The following is a 24093-nucleotide window of genomic DNA, read 5'->3' on the forward strand; positions in this document are numbered from 1 at the left end:
TGATCTTACATCAAGTTCGAACTTATAATAATAAAATTTTTTTTTTTTTTTTAATTTTTTTTATGTTTATATAATAAAGTAAAGTAATAAGTTTATATAATAAATCAAAATTTTAAGTCAATCCGACAATTATTTTTAAAGTTCCACGCTTAATTGTTAATTAATTGTTAATTGTTTTTTTCTAAATTTAATTTTTTGGGTCTTCTAAGTAGATGTAACTCTTCAATATTTGCAAATCTTATTTCAGATTATAAGTTTTAAAAATATATTAAAATTTAAGACTTGAACGGTCCACACACTAAAGGTTTTAATTAAAAATACTTGATTTGATTAGGATAGTAGAAAAACTTCTTAAATATGAGGGAAATGAAAGCATTTCCATTATTTTTAATGGATTTAATGTCATGATAGAAGTAGTTTAATAACTAAACGAAACAACGATTTAACTAGTTAATGCACGTTTTAAATCACATTTGTTTTAATGAATATAAATGTCATTGTCTAGAATACTTTAGATTAATTTAATTAAAATTAACAAGTAATTTTATATATTTTAACATTTCAACATCACTTAAAAAGTGACTGAAAGGCTTAAACAATATTATGGACTTTCGGCAAAGTGAAATAGTTTTTTTATTTTTGTTTTTTATTTCGCGATAAGCAATTAAAAAATAATTTCAACTCCCCCACATTTTATTGGCTGTTAATTGCTTTAGATATTGCTTGATTGAAAACTATTTCAATTGCGGCAGCTTAGTTGACTTTTTTTGAACGTTTTTTTTTTTGTTTGCAATAATTAAATTAAAGCTAGACCACCCAAAAGGAGATAAGATAGACCCAGGGCAAAATGGTTTTTCCTTTCCTTCTCTCTCTCTCCTACTCTTGTTTTGTTTGGTTAGCCAAAATAAAATGCAGCAATTTGTTAAACAACCAGCAAAGTGAATTGTTGCTGTGAAAGTTGTAATAATTTATGCAATTCGTCTTTAATATTATACATTACATTAACTCTGACTTATGGGGAAGGAGTAAGAGATTGTGGCTCCATTTCACTTGTCAACACGCGGGCAACATTCATCTCACTCAGTTGGCAACATGTTGCCAACAACAAGATGCCGGCCAAAACAGTTTCGATTGTGTCTGGGGGTCTATTTAGTATTGATGATTGATGGCCACGAAAAAAAAAAAACAAAAACAAAACTTTTAAGCTGGTTGGTTATGTGTTATGCCCATTGAATACTAAATTTTCAAATGACTCAACAAGTGGCAAGTTGCAACCACGAACTGAAAACGAGGCGCACCCACACACACACACACGGAGAGTGCAACAATGTGGGCACCTTTTTGCACCTGAGCTGATTATGGTTATAACCTGAGTGCTTTCTACATTTGATTAGGATCAAATCGTTATTTGTTGACTTTCGAGAGTAATAAGAATTTTATGTAGTACATTTTCATATCTAAACAGGGAGGAAGTCAAGCTTAAACATTGCTGGCCATAAATGTGAGCACATTAATTCCAAACTTCAACTCCAATCGGGATCTCTTGAAGAGAACGAACTCCACAAGAGACAATTGCAACATTGTGTGCGGCTAAGCACACAAGAACTGCAACCCACGTGAAAACTTTTCTGCTACCACTACTAACTTGGCAAAACAGGAGCGCCTTTAGCTAAAACAGAGTTGGGGCCAAGTTTGTCAGTAGACTTGGCTGTTCATATCCTTTAAAATCTAAGCCTTTGAGCACTAGATCTTACAATTTCTAAGCTAGAAAATAAGAGCAAAATACTTTTAGATGCTTGGGTGTAAAGGGGAGTAAAGCTGGTCCTGAAAGCACAGTAACAACAATTGTAGTAATTTTTATATTTTCTTCTTTCTGTTGCAGGTAAGAGACGCCAGTCCAAAGACATTAGAAGAAGACAACTCAAATGGTCGTCATGTAAGTGGAAGTGCTTACCACTTGGTGGTGAGTACTAAGAGTAGCATATGTTTGTATGAGAAGAAAAAAATACGCAACTAGGCAACCAACAAACTAGTATAGACTAAGCCAAGACACCCACCCACATGTGGCCACTCCCAGAAATATAAAAACAACTGACAATTGTCGGCACTTCCGTTGGCAAATGGCGAAATAAAACATTGAACTTGCTGGTTTTCCACACACATTTATAAAACGCCCCCATCATAAATGTTGCCCCCCACCACCTACAATAAAAACAAAAATGTTTCCTTGGTCTCCCTCTCCCTCTGTCCCCAACTGTAGAGAGGTAAATGACCCAAAACTATTCACAGGCGTTTGCTTAACGATCGTGACCAATTTGCGTCTGGTCAAGTCAACAATCATCATCATCATCGTCGTCATCATCATCGACACAGGCAAAAGAGGAGGGCAAACCGATTGCAAATATTTACATTATGAATAGAGAGCGATCCGTCTCGGTTTCTATTTTATCGGCTGTTTGTTCTCCCCCAACTCTATTCATCTTCTGCATCAGCATCGACATCGGCATCGGCACAGGCACCGGCAATTGCAGTCTCCGGCTGCCATTCATTCACCCCGTCATTCTCCTCCAAAAGTCCCCTCTATGGCTCGCACAATGCCTGTCAATCAATGCGCGACTCATTGTGGCGTCTGTGTCTGATATATACGGAATATGTGCCTGGAATATTCAATTAAATGCCAGCCGTCGATGGCAATTGCAAAAACTGAGAAAGGGGCAAGGGAAGGTGATAGATGTAGAAAACTGTAGTAAGTCTTAAATACTCTAGAAGTGTAAGCAAAGACTATTAATAGATCTAGATTAGCAATATTCGAGACTGGGGGATAAACAAACATTTTTATTTTGTTATAAAACTTTGAAATGGTTTAATCAAATCTGATTAAATCTGATATATATGCATCGGGAGATGTTCGATATTCGATTAGTAGTAGCTTTAAATAGTTGTTAGCTAATGATAAATTTCTAAACAAAAACTCTGAATTTCTAATGATAAATTTCTGAACAAAAACTCTGAATTTCTAATGATAAATTTCTGAACAAAAACTCTGAATTTGAAAACAAAATGGAAAAAATTTGAGTCGTAATTTTATTGAATTTAAATTTCGGATTTCATTCGATTTTTATATAATGTTAGTGAAAAGTTGTGACACGTTAAGAAAAGCGGTGAGTTGGTAGCTTTATTGGGATGATGTGCGGAAAATTATTTCTTAACAAATTTAAGATTTAATTATCCACATATTTTCCATACTTTAAATTTCCGACTGTTGAAAGCCAGATAACTATTATAGAGGACAATTTTAAATCAAAACTACAAAACAACTAGCTTAAAATAAAAATTGAATTCAGATTTTGGTTCTGTGATGAGAATAAGACCCAACTTTTAAGACAAATCATTAAAAAATTTTAATTCTTGAATTGAGAAAAACATTGAGACAAAAATTTGGACTTTAAGAAACAATTGAGCGATTGGGTCTTAAATCAATAATCAATTTCAAAAAGTGTTTCTAATTTCAGAAAAGCTTTAAAGGTTTTTAAATGATCGAAAATCCAGTAATAACAAAAAGCAAATCTATTTCAACATTTCACATTCGAGATATTTCTGATAACATTACAATAACAATTTCTTCAGTTCAAGAAGGCTTTTATGAATCATCAAGATTATTATATCATTATACAGGAAATACTGCATATCTTTAAGTGCTGTTTATGATCCTGTCAACCAACTTCTTCCATATGGGTTGCTGATTGATTTATTAGCCAAAGAACTCTTGCCATAAAGGGTATTAGCTTGCCTACTCAATCAATTGCGATTGGGTCTTGCCATATAAACAGTTCTTGACTCTTGGCTCTTTGGATTGGTGGCGCATGGTGCCATGTCTCTTCCTCCTCCTCCGCCTTCTACATACAACAAACTTGCCAGACAGCTGAAATGCAAAGAGGCAAACAAAAAACGTGACTTTGTGTGGCATTTCTGTCTGTTGACAGTCTGGCAAATTCATTTATTGTTGTTGCTGTTGTTGTTGGGTTAGTTTAATTGAATTGTTGGGACTCGGAGAACTTGACGCTGATTTGACTGGAAATGGAGAACATTATCTACATAACTTAGCTGCTGCTTTCCTTTACTTTACATTTGACCTATATCCTGAGGGCCAAAAACCAACAAAAAAAAAAAAACACAGTGGACGTAAATTTATGAGTTTCATTTGTGAAAACAATAGGAAAATCTGGGTCAATGTTTGTGTTGTTGTTGTATGCTGTGGCATTTTTATAGTACCAAAAAGATTTCCGCATATTAAGTCACGCCCTCGAACTACCCTAGAGTAACTTAGAAAATCACTGATGAATAAGTTAATCAATTGGCTTCGAGTAAAGAATATACAAAAAACTATCTTTCTTAGCACTGGTTATTTGAGGCTTGAGTTGGGAGTCTGTGATAGTCTGTCTGATAACCTTTTATGATATTTATCCTTGCATAAATATTGATACATTTTTGGTCCTTAACTAGAATAGGATAATATTTCTTGGTCTTCTTGATTCAAGTCTACCCAAACTATCGTTTAGTTTCACGGCAGAAAAAGGAGTATAAAAACAGGGAATATATAAAATACCTAAAACTAGTAAAATTTATGTTTTATTTCGAGCTTCCACCCCCCTTAAAATATAGTGTGTATATTGTATTCAAAGTCGCCATTTTGTTTGCCAATTTATTTCGAGGCAAAAACCGTTAACTGTCAACTGCAGATCGGAATGGGCTGAAATTCCATAAAATTTCAACACATTGCTATGGAAGAAGTGTGTAAAAGGTCAGAGGTCAGTGGTTAGGGAGGCGGAGGGTATGCATTGTGTATCATGGACACAACACATAAAATGTTGAACATGGCAAGAAACAAACGAACAAATGGCAAACTCAATTTATTTTATCCGCAAAAACCTCATGTAACTTGGCTTTGAATTGTTATGATTGCCAAAAGGAGGCGGATGGAGGGGGTCGGGGCCTATTCATACTTTTGCCACATGCCACATCACATCAAATTATCAGAGCGCATATTTTGGTCAAAATGATGAAGCATTTTCATTAAATGATGACTAAAGCATATTATATTTTTGTTGACATTTGCCATTTTAATTTAATCCAAACATTCATGCAATAACATTAATTATTAAAGCAAGAGTGATGAAAAGAGAAAGATGCTGAATGTTTAATTACTTTTTTGTGTGTTTATACTTATATGTATGTATATGTATGTGTGCATATCATATAGCCTACGGGGCAAAGCATCATTATCGGCTAAGTGAGCAGTTCATCTTTATTTTCATTCGGGCATAAATCATATTAAATAATTGCCACAGAAAAAATAAACCATTGCAAATGTATCTGTTATTTGTTGCTGTGGAATAATCTCTTTAGTGGTGCAATGATTTGTTTAACTTATATTTGCAATAAATTTAAAGATTTTCTATAGAAGAAATACAAATACTTGGATCTTCAGATTCTTAATAGTTTTCATTTGCTAGTAGAGAGTTAATAGAACAGGCAAACTAACTTCTACGCCAAAAAATTAAAAAGTTTGATACGATAATAGCAATTAAAGGGTACACAAAATTGTCATAGGAATTGTATATACTACGAGAATTTGAGGAAAGTCTAGTCAAACGCTAGTAATTGCCATTTCAACGGCCATAAAGTGAAATAAAAGATTCAATGATTCTAATTAGTTCTTAAAATGGAAGAGCGAAAATAACTTTTGATCGCCATACTATAAATATGAATAACATAACATTTTAGTCGAATATAAACTTACATTCACTTAGCTTTACTTTGCTTTAAAAAACATAAAAGTGGGTATATCGAAATGCATTTATGAAAAGAATTCTTAAGAATGTCTTTAAATTTATTAATTATAAAGAAAACAACAAAAATCTTGTGACACAGCCATTTAAAAAAAAGTTTTTAATTTTCATTCCCATAGGCAGCACAAAAGGTGAGCAGGTTGTCCGTATAGCTATTTCAAGAACCACCAAGTTCTATCATCAGCAGACTTCCCTAAAGAATCCACAATTGTAATGGCCATACCATATCTTCAACGCTAAAACTAGCTGGGAATTACATTACCAACTAAATGAAGCGAAAAAAGAACGGCAAAGCTTGCAACTGCAGATTCCACCTTTTTTGTGTGCATACCCATGGGCGCCAGCTGAATTAGTGTAAAGGGCCCTGTAAAGGGCCCTGATATGGTATGGCAAATTTTTTGAATATTTGGAAATTTTAACACAATTTTCTTTAGAAAATGCCGAGCATCATACAAGTCTATTTAATTGAAAATGTTTTGATACGAATAATTTTATAATTGATGACTATTTTCTTGTGAGGAATCCTTAATACACAACTCTTACAAGCCAATTTTTATATTCTTGGAAAAAGGGTATATTAGTTTTGGCCAAAAGTAGAAGTAAGCATCTCCGACCATATAAAGTAGATATATATTCTTGATCGGCACGTCTGCTCGTCCCTCTGGATCAACGCAAACTCTTCCTAACCCGTTAGAGCTAAATGGCATATCGCGTTTTGAAACGAACAGTGACTTTTCTTCATACCTTATTTTCTGAGCTCTTTTTACAAAAGTCCGTATTAAATTACATCTGTTAATGACTATGCCAAATTCAAAATCATGATCGGATGACTAAATCATAGACCTATCACATAAATATCCCATAAAAGAGCTTGTTACTTGCATCGCTTTGCTCCAGCCTAAGATTGTAGGTTATTCTTTCGCAAACATTTGACTTTTTAGAGAAAACGATTTTTCACTTTCAGAACAGAAACAAACAAATTTTTAAAGGGTATACAAACTTCGGCGCAGCCGATGTGAACACTGGCCCTCTGGTTTTATGTAAGAATCGTCCTAGTAACCATTTTGCTGGGGTAAGTTAAATGTTAAAGAAAATTTCATCAGAAATTGAATTCCAAATGGATTTCAATTTGAACATTTTCTGAAAATTTCAAGTACGTTAAGCAATTGATACGTAGTCATAAAACCTAATTAAATAGATACAAAGAAAAGCGGAGAGCGCGGAGGCAAATCTACCTGCTTCTGTTCTCACAGTTCATTAGCCTCCATTAGGGAGGCGGCGGCAAACAACAATCGGCCAAAGGGAATCTGTGAAAATGAATAGGAGGAGAGGGAGTGGGAGAGGGAATCGGAGTCGTAGTCGTAGTCGGAGTAGAGCAAAGGAAAAGCCCATATCTTGTGCAGCATTTTCCCAAACAGAATTCCTCGAGTGCCAAGCTGAGATAATTGTAAGACCCTGCAACATTCAATTACTTGTGTTTGCCGCAGAGCCAACACCCTGGAAAACAAGAGAAAAGAACATAACAGAAAAGGGTAAGATAGGGGAGGGAGGAAACAATTTGTTGAGGGTGAGAGGGAACCTCAAACACGGCCGTGGATTAACAAAGACTGCACTTGTTCCTTATTCTCTTCCTCGGATGCCAAGTTTAATGTACGATAAGAGAAAATGCACTTGAAATGCCAAATGATAAGAAGAAAACCCGAGTGAAAAGAAGAAGCTGCTGACAATGTCATCTACACTTATTAACCATGGGGAAACAGTTGATTATATTAGCCTAATTGTATTTTGAAGAGACCAAATCATAAGCCAATGAACCTTAAGTCAAAACCATTTCCAGGCAAAGACACTATTAAGCCTTTGGAAATCAAACATCATCAACAATCATCATCAGTCATTCACAAAAACCCATCCAACCATAAATAAATCTTAAGCTCACTGGCCTGGGATGGTTGGGAGGAGGGGGAGTTGCATGAAGTGGACATACTGGAGCCTAAAAAGAAATTATGAAAAATTAAATAAAACACGAAATCAATAAATTGCAATATCATCCCAAAAGAAAACGGCAACTTGAAGAAGAACTTCAATAAACTCGCATTAAATATGTATGTGACTGGCTCTGGCTTTGGTTCTGGGCAAACTTATATCTGTATATATCATTTTTAAAGCAAAAGCATAAGAAATTATGTGCAAGAGAGATAAAATAACACACACCCACCCACACCCAGAGACAGACAGAGAGAGAGGAAAAGAGGGAAATATATAGAAATGCATAAATTATATTGCAAAAAAAATAAAGTTGAAAATGTGCAGTAATGGATAAATGGGTAAGAGAAGCTATGCGGAAAGGAGTATTCAAGAGACATATGGTTTGTGTTTGTGTGTGTGTGTGAGTGTATAGGAGACAAAATTTATCAAATGAATTATGATTTCGAATGAAGTATTCAAATTAATCGAAATGACTTTAAACAGACAGAAAATCTATAGAAGGAAAGAAGCAAAAGGAAGTTGCTGATTTATTCCAAGAATGATTTGTTAGGTATTTTTGTGAATATTTACTTTAAACTTATGGTTCCATATTTCGTGGAATGAAAAAATGTTCTGAATGAATACAAATTTAGTGACATATACAATTGTTGGATTGATGGAGCTGATGTGGGTAATTGTAAATTTTAATAAAGTTTTAGCAAATCAATCCAAGATAAGACACACAATTTTAAAGATATCAAACAAAAACCGTTTAAAAACAGAGTTATAGCAAATTCAAATCAAAAAGCTTCAGTTTAAAGTTCGACTTCTTTTCAAAATCTCTTAATGAATTGCATTTAATATTTTGAAATCTAAGATTTATTTAGCTATATCTTTGAATGGCTCTAAATCCATCAAATTAAGTCTAATAGGAGGTGAATTATAAGCTATTCAGAACTCCAAATTGTTGAAAAAAATATCAAAAAAATGTTAATAGTTTTTCATGAAAAGAACATCCTAATTTTCCATAATCTAACTTTTCTGACTAAATTAAATTAATTACTGAGGCTTTTAAATAGTTAAAGTAAAATGCATTTTTAATATTTTGTTAATTGAAGAGGGTTGTTAAATACTTTTAATCAATTAAATTTCTTAATTACTATATTAATCCAATGTGAATGTCGTGAATACCCTTAATGATGGGAAGAAAAAATGTACGAAACGAATTAATTTATTTTCAATCAATGCTATAGCCACTGCTGCCTTTTTCTCTCTCTCTCTCTCCACTTCCCCCACAACCGCTTAATTTCCACCCATTCCTCCTCAACCCAGATCTCCCCTCCCATGGCCACGCGCTTTCCAAGTTTGTCGCGCTCGTTTTGCCACTTTTGCCAAGCGGAGCGCGTGCCTCTTGGAATATTTATGAGCTGTGGCGATTCTACCAAGTTGCAAGGCAATGGTTTCGTCTCAAACTGACGGAAATCAATGTTGACCCACTTGGCAGTGGGCAAGGACAGGCTACTCCAGCCCCCGCCAGCTACCCACTTGAACTCCAACTCCAAAGCGGTCTCGGGTCTCGGTCTCTGGCTGGAAGCATGCATTGTTGATGCGCCACGTAGACCGGACCAAGTGAAAGTCAAGTGAAGAAATTAATTTTCCCGGCAAGTCATTAATATTAAGTTATACATCAAGCAGTAAAAAGGCAGCAACAGCAGCAGCTCAAGCCCAAAACCAGAAAAAAAGGCCATAATGAATGAGTCTGCCACCTTGGTAAAGAAATGTTGTTGTTGTTGTTGTTGTTGCTGCTGCTCCTGCTGCTGTCGCTTTAATTGCAACAAAATCCATCGTTGAAATTCCATTTCGTACTTCGATTTCCGTTTCCATTTTTATTTTGCTCAATCCATTTCGAACAAATCGAGAAACCCTTTTCTGGCCACACCCAAAGAAGAAAACACCGCCCACTCAACATAAATGTGATTTATTCTGCCGAATTACAGTAAAACCAAAAGTTACAGCCAGCAGCCCTCAGCAACATCAATATCCTCTGAAAGTAGACGTGAGGAGACATAGGAAACTACTCAAACGACTTTTTGTGGTTAAAATAAGGAATCAACTAGAAAGCCAAAAAGCATTTCAGAACGCGATAATGATTGAGGTTTGTGTTCAAGAAGCAGAGCAGAGTAAATCTCTAAAAATTGTTCAAAAATACGAATTGAATGTTCCTATATTCTATAAGTGTAAACACATTTCAAGCATATCCAACGGAAAATATAAAACCATTTTATCTTTAGTCAATAAATAACTAGAAGGAACTATGTTTACAATTTCCTGCCGCCATTTTTAACGACATGTCCTTAGATATTCAAACGACTCTAGTATTTTGATGTTCATACAATCTGGAGTTTAGTATTATATTAATAACATATTTTGTGCAACCGATTCAAAACCAATTGAAAAGAGATTTCTATACTACTATATTCCTAAACTTTTTTTTAAAAACCAATCTAGATTAAAAACCAAAGTCAAATGTCCATTACAAAACTCAAAACTACCAAAATATATATAGTATATATGATTACTAAAAAGCAGTTAAACTCGTTTACTTCGATAAGATTCTTGTTAGCAGCTCGTAGCCCCTTAAGGATAAATTTCATCTTGTAGTTACCGTAACCCTTCTTTTAAAGGATGTGGGGAGAGAGAAAAAAAGAAACTATTTTATCGCTTTTGGCATTCTGACTTTGTTGTTGTTGTTGTTGTTGGTGCAAGTTATTCTGGCTTTGTAGTTGCCATAGCTTAGTTCTTTTATTCGCGTCGGCGGCAATCGATAGCAACGAAATTTATGGTCCGTGTTGCCCTTTTTCGCTATAAATGAATTTATGGCAAGCGTTTAGCTGGCAACTAGTTTATGGCGGTTTTGGTCCAGTTGTCCTAAATAATATGCGTACATTTGCCCGCACACCAGACACACCCTTTCTTCCTTCCGGATGGCCGACAGCCCGTTTTCACTCTGCCCTCTCTTCCTTTTTAGTTGCCTGCAGCAACAAGCCCGCAAAAAGTTGGCTGAACACTGAAAATTCATTTTGGTTTTTTGGCTACACAATATTTTTTTTTTCCATTCACATTTTGATTTTTTTATTTTTGTCGAGCAAACTTTTTGCGGTTAGTGTTTTTCGCCTAAAAGCAGGCTTTAAACTTTGCATAACCCGTAACCGTAATGCTACGGCCAACCTTCCTATTCCATTCCATTCCATTCCTTTCATTTTTGGTTGCAGTTTTAAATTTTTGAGGCGTTCATAAATTTGACACTTTTTGGCAACATTGTTTTTGCTGCTTTTTTTTTGTTTCCTTTGCTTTCTCTGTTGCTATGACCAGCTAGTGGGAAGTTAGCCAAGTATTTCTGTGGTTTTATCTCTTCTATGCAAAGTAAACTAAACTTTTTGGCCAGCAACTGAAACTGAAGAATGATTTGACTTGACTTTGAGGCATGAGACATACACAGAGGTACAGTAGGAAAAGGCACAGCCAAAAGCCAGAGGAGCCATCTCTTGTTGTGGTTGGAGAATCTGCAGAATCTTGGCTAACCACCAGACATGCATACATATAGCAGCAAAGTTTTATTCGGCTTAGTTAGAACTAATTAATAGGAGTTTTAGTACTTTGGACATAAGTAGGTTACATTTTATGGTCATAATTTTGAATAAACTTGAATTATTTTCCAGTCATATAAACGGAAAATTCTGTTGGTTAAGCTTATTAATATATAATTAGAAAATTGCAGACAATCTCGTATTTCTTAGCTTAACTTGGCTTTAATGTTGGTGAATAGGGATTCCCGGAGAGAAGGAAAATAACCCAATCTTCATTCGTTGAATTCAAAATATGAACTGATTTTATTTACTAAAGTACGGAGTTTATATAGGAAATCTTAGGCTCTAGGAGGTAACAATTGTTCTTAAGGAGATCTTATTCTAGTACAACTCACACCCACGCATTCGGGGGTTGAAAAAATATTATTATTTTGGGCACGGCGTCGGCCACTTGATATCCTGCCGTTGTGATCGTTTTGGGTTAGTTTACAATTACAAGTGTTTGTTCCCACAACATGTGTGGCTGCTTGTATTTCTAGTCATATGCTAGGTTAGTTGTTTGTGACAAAGTACAGTTGTATTATATTTTCTTTAGTGCATCTGATTTGGTGAAGCCGCTTCAGATGAACACGGTGTTTATTCTTAAACAGTTGGCGAATCATGCTTTAGGTGAATTTGAATTAAATTTCAGCCTTTCATTAATGTTTTCTCATCATTTGACTTGACTTATGACCTCCAAGCTTAACAAGTTTCAGTTGCACTTGGCTTTTGCATCTCATTTGTTGAATGAAAATCATTTGAATTCTTAGGTACTTCCGGTCGTCGACGTTCTTCACTCTAAAGATGCCTTACAAATAAATTTCAGTACACTTCTGTTCCGTCTATCTATCTAGCATCTGTCTATCTGTGTCTGTGTGTGTGTGTGTGTGTGTCTCTGGATGACACTTCAGTCTGTGATGTTAGAGAATTTATCACCTTTAGCGTAAAGGCTGGGTGCCACGCCTCGTTTGTCAACTTTATTCAATTTTGAGCAAAACTGCAAGAGGAGAAGCTTCACTTGCTGACTGACTGACTGGTTGATGGTGTTGCTCTTTCAGTTTCAGCTTTTGCTTTTTGCTTTCATCAAAGTTCTTGGCATTTGCTTATTAAAAAAAACGCTACTCCCCGTGTTACCACTCGCCGTTACCGTCTAGCTGAAGGCAAGGCACTTGGCTGTCGAGTTGAGTGGTGGATATATTGCCAGACCTAGGTCCCAGAGCCTGCTCTGGTTTGCCGTTTGTCATATTTTTGCCGCCAAAGTGTCAAATAGCGTCAGCCAGTCTGTCACTCAGCCATTCTGTTCTTTAAGGGGGGCGAAATTGACTAGGCAAAATGAAATATTTGATTTTCGCTGCATACTTTGAGGCGTCGCTTAAATGCTAAATTAAGCATACGCCATGTATGATTTGCTTTCTAGAATCACCTTGCTGTTTCCTTTTTCACGATTCTTCTTTTTAGTTATTTGATATATGAGTAAAATTTTGTTAAAAGTTGAAAACTCTCTCCATCTATTTCTCCCTTTTTCTGTTACTCACGGTAAAACTTTTTCTAGGAGAAAAGTTTTGACAAAAAAAAAAATATGTATAGGGGAAAAAAACCTCGGCCACAACAATTGGCAAAGAGCAAATGTTCTCTGGTAATTATTGTTTACACACAGACTGACTACCATCCATTCCCATTTCCCCTCTGGCCGATTTCTTCACCTTTCCGCGGCAACTTCTTGCTATTTACCTGGTTTGTCTGTGATGCATTTTGCTGTATGTTGTTATTGTTGAATATAAATTTTATTTGTTGAACTTTATAAATGGTAAAGAAGTTGATATTGTTAGCTTCGTTCTTATTTTCCTTCTCTTTGTTTCTTTTCCATCTTTTCTATATTCTCTAAAAGTTTTCTTACCCTATAATGATAGGTCTGGAGGGTATAAGAATAAACGATGTGGAATTTAAATAAATTTATCCATAAGAATAAGAAGCTGCTCCTGTTGAGTGATTTTATTAAAAACTAATTATATTTCTGTCAATTTTTATTGATATTTGCGTAGTTTAAGGTCATTGAATTTGTTCAGTGAATCATTGCAGTCAATTTGCCGATTTTGTCCTAATAATCATCACATGATTTAAATCACTTGACCACTTGTAATAAAATTGATTTATTTATTCATATTTGCGCATTCAAAGGTCGCTGGGGATTGCAATAGCTTAATTTGAATGAGCATTGACAAATGCATTAATTGCTAAAATATAGATGCAATTTAAGTCAATAAAGTTAAGTTTCAAAATAAAATTGTTGCTTGAAACAAACATTTATTATGAGTTTAAAAAGTGTAAGTTTAGATGGTAATCTTTATGAGTTGTCTGACTACTTAGTCGAGCACTTAGTCGCCCTTATATTTTCATCTCTAGGGTATGAAAGTCGTCTATACGTCTAATAATTTTAAGTTTTTTTTTTTATGTGTTCTATTCTTCTTTGAGGCCTGAGCGCATAAATTTTATATTATTTAGCGACTGCAGCAACCATTTTAGTTTTTTTTTTTTGCCTTCTCTTTTTAGTTTGTGGTTCAGTGGAGTGGTTCAATGTGTATGTGGGTGGGTGTATGTGTGTGTGTGTGTTTGTGTGTGTATATGCGTGCGGTTTATGTGGTTTTGGCAGCTTAGTTTAGTTTTTTAGGGGCCAAAATATTTGTTGTGGCATTTGTTTGATTGTCGAATTCGTTAGAAAAGTTAGTTAGTTAGTTAGAGGGGAGAAAGGAAGATAAAAGCTGCCGTCTGTTTTTGCTTAAAATACCATAATATTCGTTATATGCAAAATAATAATTTATTTCTGTACATGTTTTTCTCTTGACTTGTAATTAAATTATTAAACCCACACAAACATATATCTCCGTCATTTTACATTGTTATTTCTTTGTATTTCTTTTGCCTTGGCCTTGGGTTATTTATGAGTTTATCTCTGCAACATTTACACGAAATTTCCCAGGTGTCTTATTTTTCATTTACCATAACAGCAAATGAGGAAAAAGCCGCTTTAATGCCATCAAATGAATAATAAATGTTAAAACTCATTTCACTCGCCCACTGAATGATTCACTGCCCGACTAACTAACTGACTGACTGACTGACTGCCTGACTGTCTGCCTCGATGAAATTCGTGAAAGATCCTTTCGGGTTAATCGGAAAATGTGTGTGCGTACTTAAACGGTTTACAAAGCGCCTTATTTCTGACCAAAAAATAAGGGGAGGGAATAGGTAGAGGGTCCCCATGGTCAGGACACAGATAGGAGAAGTTCCCTGTGTGCTGGCTCTGGCCCTGTCATCTGCAGAGCTATGATGAAACGTTGGCCTGCATTACGCTGCATTTACCTGTATTCTTCTACCAAATTGCCGCCTCCAGTTCCCCTTTCACTTGTACCTCATCTATCACCTCTTGTTTAAATTAAGTTTGCCACACCTCTCAGTGTGTGTGTGTGTGTTGGTTTTTGTGCGGGTGTTTGCGGATATGCGGATGTTGCGGGTGTGATATGATGACCTCACCTAACAATGACCAGCCCAATTTAATGTGCCCTTTGCGATGTGTGTACTTTGGTCTAGTGCAGATAATTGTAGAAAATATTGTATAGAACGAACCAAACAGAAAGAGAGACAGAGACAGAGTGAGTTTGTTGTGTTTGCCCCCATTCGACCGTCACTTTCAGGGAATGAGGAAAAATTTCAATCAACAAAATTTATCTAAAGTAACTTTTGGACAATTTTCTTTGGTACAAAATTTGGAAGATTTTATGAAATATGTAAATATCAACAAATATCAATCTATATTCTTAAAAAGAATTATTTATGTCTCGTTTTGATTTTAAATTCTGGCCAGATGTGTTCTTAAGGTGTCTACAATATTTATACCACTTTGACCTAAAACTAATAAGTTTTTGACCATACCAGAACTAGACACAGCTGCTTAACCCCCCTGAATGGATTAAGAACTTCTACATAGGATATTCCGTAGTCAGCCAAGAACTTAAAAGAAGAATCTATCCAAAGCCGTAACAAGGACTCCAGTTTCTTATTCTCTTTACATCGTTCTAGTTTCTCTTCTTTCTCTTATTCATCGATATATACAATAAATGGGACTACACAGCTTTAAACTTTAAAATGCAGTCCATTTAATCATTTTTATTGGTTATCTGCTTCGTTGGTGCCATTTAACTGACTTCAGCTCTGGCATTTTTGTAAGAGTCGAAAAAAAATAAATGTAAACTAAAAAACATTCCACACAGATTCACAAATTTTAAGAATTTTCGATCTAAATTTTGGAAATCTTACGAAAATCAATTTGGAAATTAAGAATTGTGTGAACTCTATTACTCTGGGTTATCGTACAGTTCAGTTTCACTATTATTAAAGACAATTTTCCTTATGTTCTTTAAACAACGGTCGGAATCATAGGAATCCTCAAGCAACACCGCTTTGATAGAATCCAAAGTGGCTGCACACTCTCTTTGCTGTTTGCGTAAATTGAGAATTTCCATCTCTTGCTTACGAAAAATGTCTCTTCTACCAAGAATTGGGCCGATCTTTGCAGTCCGCTTACATTCTTCTTTTTCAGTCTCATGGACTAGATTTTCGCAAGAGGTGTCCTTTTGAAGCGTCTCTGGTTTATCTTTATTATTGGCATATTCATGGACAAGATTTTTCGAAGAAGAGTCCATGTGAATGACTCCAGGTTTTGCTTCATGAATGATCTCATTGTCAAATTCACGGCTCTCACTGTTTGCACTCTCTGTATCAACTTCTGAGTCTGGTGGTAACGGTACGTACCTACTTTCATAACAATAATACACTTCGGGATGAGCCATTTTGCAGTTTGCCTTCAGTGCAGCGTGGAGAACACTGCCATTCCGTCGGAGTATTTTAGTAGACTTCTCTTCCTTCACAACGAAAATCGATTGGCTTCGCTTCAGGTTGATCACAAACCTAAAACCATTTCGATTGAGTCCAATTGGAGCATTATGACGCATCTCTTTGGCATCATACGATCTACCAGTATCGTTCGCCACATAGAAGTGATAGAGCCAATTGCAGAAATCGTAATTACCAGGACCCCGTATCAATTGCTGCATAGGCACATCGTGGTTGATCTGCAATTTCCCAAAAGAATTTGCTAGCAAACGCAAATTTATCTCGAATTCGAATTCGTACATTGTATACATTCGTACTTTCCTCAACTTTATGGACTCTGGGTAAATTCTATGGAGTATTTGACAATACATGGCGCCAGTACGTAAATCTTCAAAAGATTTCAGATCAACCTCCAATATAGTTGATATCCAAGCAATCAAACCTCGTACCGACTTTACATTCCATTTGCCAGGACATACATTTTTCACCTGAATCGCGTCAAGCTTCAGCTTTTGATTAGTTTTCTCCTCTATGAACGACTTCATGGTGCCCTTAGGATTCCAACTTTTCGCGACTTTAGAAATATTTCAAAGATATACTTATAAAATATATATATTTTTTTTTCACTAGTGGAAAATGTATATAATGTAATATTAAAAATTACAAGTAATATACAACCTACTGAATAGTGTACAATGTATACTGTAGGTAAAACTGTACAATACTAAAATATACATACTAGAATATCTATAAGGTAGACTTTCAAAGCTATCAAAGCTTGCTCAGTTTTGTTCTTATGTGTTTGAAATTTTCTCTCAATTTTTCAAAGCCAACCAAAAATACTTTAATACAGTTTTTGTTAGATGAGTTATCTGAGCAAATAAGAACTGAAAAAATGACACTCTGGGTTCAAATTTTAGGCTAGTGTATGGATGGTAGTTAAGCAGATGGCCACAGTTGCTAAAGCTTATAAAAGTAGTTAGTATGCAAACTCAGAATTTCTCTCGTTCTCAACCAATTGCTGGCATTAGTTAAGGTTTGACCAAAAAAATCATATTCGTTGAATGTTTATATGTATCACATTTTTCACCTGAGCTTAGCTATTTTTGTGAAAGCAAACGAATTAACAGTATTTAAAGTACTACAACATTTGGCAAATCAAATTCATTATATTACATTTTGTTATAATTCTTTTTTAGCTTGCATTACTCGATAGATTCCTTCACTCACTAATTAGAAGCCACTTCACTATGGAAAAATTAACGATTAAAAATATAAGTGCATTCACTTTCACATCTTTATGAAGGGAGAGACGTTTTCTTTGAATGTTTTTCCCAAAACACTTTAAATATATGTCCTTTAAAGTATACATTAAATATGAATATTATTGTTGCCCTCTTATTTGACTCCTCTTCTAAGCATTTCAATCAAATTGATTGGTCATTTAATGCCCACTAAATTGCCACAAAAGAATCTACCTATCTATATACACAGATAAATAAATACAATGGACATTTGTACATATAAGAAATATAAAAGTCAAGCATTAACGCCAACATTCCACTAGATGGATAGATGGAGGGGGATGGGGGAACAAACAATGCTTACATTTGTATGCCATTCAAGCCTGGCCAAGGTTAAACCGCTAAAAATCATTGACTAAACATCAAACGAATGTCCAATTGTCCGATTGTCTGACTCTCTGTCCATCTGTCTGTGTTGGCCCATTGTTTAGCCACCAAAGTCGAAATTGTGTTTAAGCCAAATGAAATGAACACCAAAATGAAAATGAACTACACAATAAAATGCCAAAAGACGAAGATTTATGCCAATTGAAGCTTGGAGCACCTTAATGTTCTATATACCAGTGTGTATTCGTGTGTATGAGTATGTGTGTGCGTATGCGTGTGCGGATATGAGTGGGTGTGTGTGTGTGACTAATGAACAGCCTGCCGACTTTTATTTAGCCATTGACCAACATAGGCATCTCTCAAGGCCCGCTTAGCCATTCCATTTACCCCTCCCCCTTCTTTTAACACATCGAATTACTGTATTATTATTATTCTTGGTTTTTTTTGCCGCACTTACCAACACTGGTCCATGCTTCAGCCTTAGAGCCTCATTAATTTCGCTTAACTTCACAAATTGCCAATTGTGCGCATTGGTCAACATTTTTTTTTTCTTTCTTTTTTGTGGTCTCAAGACTGTGTGCTCCAGTCTAGGTTCCATGTCCCCACATTCATGTCCCCATGTACATGGTCCATGGTCCATGGTCCAAATGTCCAGACATTTCTGCTCTATTGTATTGTATTTTCTCGGCTCGTATTTATTGCCTCGAATGTTCAATTTGTTTTGTGTGCAGGTCATTGTTATGATGCTGTAGAATAAGTTGGAAAAATGTAAGGGTATCAGTATAGTATATGGACAAATCAATGAAAGAGAACAGAATATAACGAACTCATCTCATCGAAAGAATATATCGATGATAGTTAATGTTGGAGGATCTCGAAATCTATGAATTCCAAATAAAACATTCAATAAAAATATATGGTGAAGTCGTTCGTAGTATTTTGCTTACAAGTTATTATTGTTGTCCAGACTTTATTATCAAATGATACCGATTTGAATGATCGCTATTATAGGAGAAGGTGGACCAAAGTTAATTCTCTGATGGTTTAATCGATATGGGATCTAGTATAAATGTTATAGTAAAAGATCTCAAGATGACTGTATTTTCTACCATGATCTAAAACCTTTAAAGTTATAATGCCAATAAAATATGGCCTTGAACTGAATCAATACTTCTTAGTTTAAGAGATTATCACCTTAAAGTTTGGATTGTTAAGACAACATATTAGCTATATGAAACATTACACGCAATAGCGAACTATAAAGTTAGTTTTCATTGGAGATTCTTTTGTTTTCTATCATTATACCACTTGCAGAGTGTATCTTTGCTTCGGTTTCGTGAGTTTTTTTTATGTTTCATGTATTTGCTCGTGCACATGAGAATTCCTAGTTTATGAACTTCAATTGCTGGCAACATTTGGTTGCTGCTGCTAGCTCTCGATAACTATTATGTTCATGTGGCACGTTAGCTATGAATCTGTCGTTTGTTTGTTTCTCTACCTCTACCTTCACTCATTGGCTGTCTGAAGTGAACCTCACCTGTACAATAAAAATTTGTGACAAATTGTTATGACACCATGGCACACAAATGTCGATTTTATGCCATTTGCCAGAATGTGGGTCTGACTTTTATGTGTTGTCGATGTGAATGAAGTTCGAGATGTAATGAAGAATGTTGAATGAAGGATGAAAATTAACATTTATGTAAATGAAAAATTAATGAAAAGTTTTTGGCGACATTTTCATTGTGTGTCTTGCAGGATGCTAAAAACATTTACATAAGCAACGACGATCCAGGTAGATTAACTGAAAAGAAAAACAAAGAGCTGGGCACACTGGAGGATGTGATAGAGGCACAACGTCAACATGCTAGAAAACAGAGAACGGAAAGCGGTAAGTTACAAACTACAACAGGAGCCACTACAATATGGTTTTCCTCACGTCACGTCACTTCACTTCATTGTATTTCAACAGCTTTGGCCAGCAAACATTTCAATCAAGTAATGAAGGAGGCCAGTTGCCGGATACCCCAACGACGCTGTAAGCGACTTGACCATGATTCGTCGAAAAACTATTCCCCACACTGCGCCATATTACATAGATGCAGCGAGGACAGCGGCTGCTGTCATTCACCTTCCCAGATTTGTGCTCCAAAATCTACTCGAAATGTGGAATTATACTTTTACGTAAGTACAAATTAATGACAATTACATATGTAAAAACTTCTACACCAACTACTACTAACAAAAAATTCTCATAAATGGAAAGAATATAAAAACTAATATCATAAGAATGTAATACAGTGAAACCTCGATATAACGAATCTGAGGGGGATCGCAAAATTATTCGTTATATCTATTGATTCGCTATAGGTACTGAAATGTAAAACCTTAGTCCTTTCAAGGGACTTAACAAAAAATTCGTTATATTGGGTTTTTCGTTATAACGAAGTTCGTTATATCGAGGTTTCACTGTATTTGAATTCGTAAAGGCAGTTTTATTTAGAAACTAGGAGGTTTTCTATATAAATGCTTCTTATAATTTTTTTCGACTGGATTTAATTCCGATTCCTATTTATGCCCAAACTTCTGACGCAACCTTCTGTGCATTCAGTGTAAGTTAAATAGTAATTTCCTACAATTTCACAACCTAAGTAATCCCACTTTACACAATCGTCGACCTCAGAAGCATAGCTATATACGGTTGTTCCATTGTCACACTTGGTTTTCTTTGGCATTGGTATCAGTGGCAATTCGCATAATGCTTCAAAAGCTATTGGAGCATACCAATTTTCTTTGGCCACACACTTATCAGCGCATTCATCTTCAGTGCGAAAAGCTCCCTTGGGGAATAAACATGTCTGATACATCTTAGGCTTACATTTATTATCCATGGAGTCATACATCCAAGCATCAATTGAAGGACAGGTTAAATTGTGCTCGACCAGAACTATTTTAAGACAGCTCTCTGTTAAGAAATATCGCAAGTGAGATGAATTCTAAAGGTTTGGCTAATTCAATTACCGTTTTCCTTAAACCAATTCACTGTAGTGGGTCTATTAATACAACTATATTTGCAGTCTAAATATGTATCATAAACATTTATACCACGAACACATCCATAAAAATGCCAACCAATGCATTCGTTCTTTTTCGGGTCATAACTCCAGACCTTTTTCCGAGGGCAATCGTTTAAGAAAAATGATGGTGCTAATTCTGTTGGTATAACGCAGTTATCTAAAAGTAAAAAGACATTTCATTCAATTCAAGAACCTCAATATTCGTAGGAGCTTTAATGTAGACCACTTACTGGGAAGAATTCCAGACTTGACACATGTTTCGTGACAGGATTTTTCACTTGGATAGTGATTCTCAATAATTTTCCTGCATCCTCTGAAAAACCATTTGTAACACTTATCATGTCCTTCGTCATAGCTCCATACCTCCATTCGCCTGGCTTTTTTACATAATGGGTCTACTGGTCCAAATCGAACTACAGAACTGCACTTATCTGCAGAGAATAGCAAATTTAAATACAGCTTTTGCTTTTGCATAGCCATAGAACTAGTAGTTTTTCTTTTACCAGGCTTCTTATAAACTACTAAATCCTCATCTGAAGACACCAAAGGAATTATAGCATATATTATCCAAAGTACTTTCATTTTGATCTAAATTTGAAACTTATGTCAGTCAGTGAAATGTATTTATACCTTCAACTCAAACAAGTATCGAATTAAAGTGAAAAATTTTGAATAAAAGTATAAAGTTAATTAAATTTAATGACATTAGTTTTGCTATTGTGCATGTAATCTATAGGAAATCAATTGTTACATCCATGAATTGGTCTTTATCCTTCGATACTCATGGGATAGGTTCAAATCGACAAACGATATATATCCTGATCAGCGTGAAATGTCGATATAGCCATGTTTGTTTCGTCTCTACCTCAATTGGAAACCTAGTGATATAAATACATAATAGTATGTAGCCATTTTATTCCCTAACTGAGATCAACTTTGACCATTTTTCGGAAAGGATCTCCAAAGACCTATAGCTGCCATAGAAACATGTGATCAAAAAGCATTCTTTAACATAATCCAATCTGAGTAAATACATAAAAAAGTCTTCATAGGGTAGGCTTAGTGAGAAATAATAAGGAATATTTATTATTTCTTGAATAACGAAACTTATTCATGCAAATTTTTGTTTAAAAGGTTTGCACTACAAGGGTATTTAATTCTAATTATTCCAACTCAGAGGTTTATATTATACAGATTTTTTTTTTATATCAAATAAAGTCTTTAAAGAATTTTAAAATTGTGTAAATTTACAATTGATCTATTTGATAGTAAGGATAGTCAAGGATTACATCAAGTCATACTCTTATAACTGATGAGATAAATATTACTCTTAATAACTATACAACTTCAATCATTTTTACTTACTAACTATTAAAAAAAGAATAGCAGATGTGATTCTTTAAGTACTCGAAAACAGTAAAAACTTTTGCTTTAGTCTCATAGCTCTTACTTTTAAACTCCAGACTTCTTAATAATTTTTCATTTAAAAATCTAAAATTTTCATGTGCATCTAGTTTCTTCTATTTATTTTGTATAAATGCTTCGTTTTATGATTAGTTAAAAGATTCAGTTATTACAAATACCACCGACTCTTATGGCTCAAATCTTCAGTCTTGAGTTTTGCCCAACCTTTTGACACAACCCGCTCGGCATTCGGCAAGAGTTGGATAATAATTCCCCAAGATTTCGCATCCATAGTATTTCCATTTGACACAATCGTCACCATTTCGGTTATAGCTATATACAACAGTACCTTGTCCACATTTAGTTTTCTCCGGTCTAGGATTAATTGGTCTTTTGCACATGGATTCCCAATTTATTGGCAATAACCAAGCCTCAAGTTCATAACACCTTCTAACGCACAAGGCATTGGCCAGCGCGCCCGTGGGGCCAAACTCCTTCGTTGAGAATTTACAGGAACCCCAATAGCTTGGCTTGCATAATTTCTCCAATTGTATAAAACTCCAAGGTTCATATGTTTGGCAATTCGGTTTGGCTAACACTTCTATTATTCCAAGACAGTCCTCTAATTTAAAATTTTGTACAATAAGTAGCTACTAATATGGTTAATTGGGAAATTATAAATCACCTTTTGGCTTATACCAATGAACTGTAGTTAAAGCCCTAATGCAACGATGTTGGCAATCCGGATAAGAGTCATAAATATTCCCACCGCGCATGCATCCGGCAAATGACCAATTAGTGCATTTGTTCGTTATCGGGTCGTAACTCCAAACCTTTTTCCAGGGGCAACCCTTTGACTGCTCTGGCGTTGGTTTATCATCTGCCCTGCAGTGGTCTGAAAGTGCATGATTAACGTTTTGTATGGAATGAATTGACTGGACGAATGCCTTGTCACTTACATCCTTTAGTCACACCCAAATCAATTCCAGACCTAACACATGCTTTGTGGCAGGACTCTGCACTTGTGAAATTATTAATAAGAACTGTTTTGCATCCTGTGTAAACCCAATTCTCACACTTGTCACGTTGTCTGTCATAGCTCCATAACTCTCTCCTTCTATTATTACAGCCAGGTTCTGTTGGTCCAAACTTAATTCTAGCACTGCAGACAGCTAAATGAAGAAGCAAATAGTTATTCTAAATTTTGGGCTTTGACTCAGGGCCACCTACGCTTCGTATTAATTACAAAACCCGAATCTGAAAACACCAAAGGAATTGTGGCAAATAGTATCCATAGAACTTTCATTTCGATTTTAAACTAAAGTCGGTCAATGCAATTTTATGGGTATTTATACCATTCCTCAACAACTCAATGGATTGTGATATTTGAATTATAAGTAAATGTAGAAACTTAATGACATCAGTTTTGCTCTCGTGCATGTAATCTGTAGGAAATCAATCTTTAAGGTGGGTTTTAACATTATTTTACTTAGCGAGTGAAACGATAAAAGTATTGAACCACATCATATAGATCCATATTACTAGTGCTAAAATTGGGTAGTATGTACTTACATTCTTTTGACTTGAATGTGGCTACTTATCTTGTGGGTGAAGAAACGTTTTTGAAGGGTATACAAATAAATATCATTCA

At 35.2% G+C, this 24093-nt stretch overlaps 3 protein-coding genes across 6 annotated transcripts in view; 1 reads left to right on the forward strand and 2 right to left on the reverse strand.

The window, feature by feature from the left end:
• Positions 1-24093, forward strand: part of LOC6644297 (protein PRRC2C) — an 86347-nt gene that overhangs the window by 51349 nt on the left and 10905 nt on the right. For 2 of the 4 annotated variants that reach the window (XM_023176772.2, XM_023176770.2), the window contains exons 2-4: positions 1883-1963; positions 19720-19852; positions 19934-20145. In XM_023176772.2, coding sequence (XP_023032540.2) covers positions 1883-1963; positions 19720-19852; positions 19934-20145 — 426 coding nt within the window. The remainder of the gene's footprint in view (positions 1-1882; positions 1964-19719; positions 19853-19933; positions 20146-24093) is intronic. The other 2 variants (XM_047010670.1, XM_023176769.2) reach the window with 2 other exon arrangements.
• Positions 20425-21534, reverse strand: LOC124460215 (papilin-like). Its single transcript, XM_047010672.1, has 3 exons — positions 21269-21534; positions 20983-21195; positions 20425-20926 (listed from the first exon to the last, which is right to left on the reverse strand). Exons 1-3 carry the CDS (start codon positions 21516-21518, stop codon positions 20517-20519), a joined length of 873 nt encoding a protein of 290 aa, XP_046866628.1. The 5' UTR covers positions 21519-21534; the 3' UTR covers positions 20425-20516.
• LOC111518841 (papilin-like) lies at positions 22536-23802 on the reverse strand. Its single transcript, XM_047010671.1, has 4 exons — positions 23673-23802; positions 23402-23614; positions 23128-23337; positions 22536-23064 (listed from the first exon to the last, which is right to left on the reverse strand). Exons 1-4 carry the CDS (start codon positions 23746-23748, stop codon positions 22646-22648), a joined length of 918 nt encoding a protein of 305 aa, XP_046866627.1. The 5' UTR covers positions 23749-23802; the 3' UTR covers positions 22536-22645.

Source organism: Drosophila willistoni (assembly GCF_018902025.1).
Source record: "Drosophila willistoni isolate 14030-0811.24 chromosome 2R unlocalized genomic scaffold, UCI_dwil_1.1 Seg167, whole genome shotgun sequence".
NCBI lineage: Eukaryota > Metazoa > Arthropoda > Insecta > Diptera > Drosophilidae > Drosophila > Drosophila willistoni.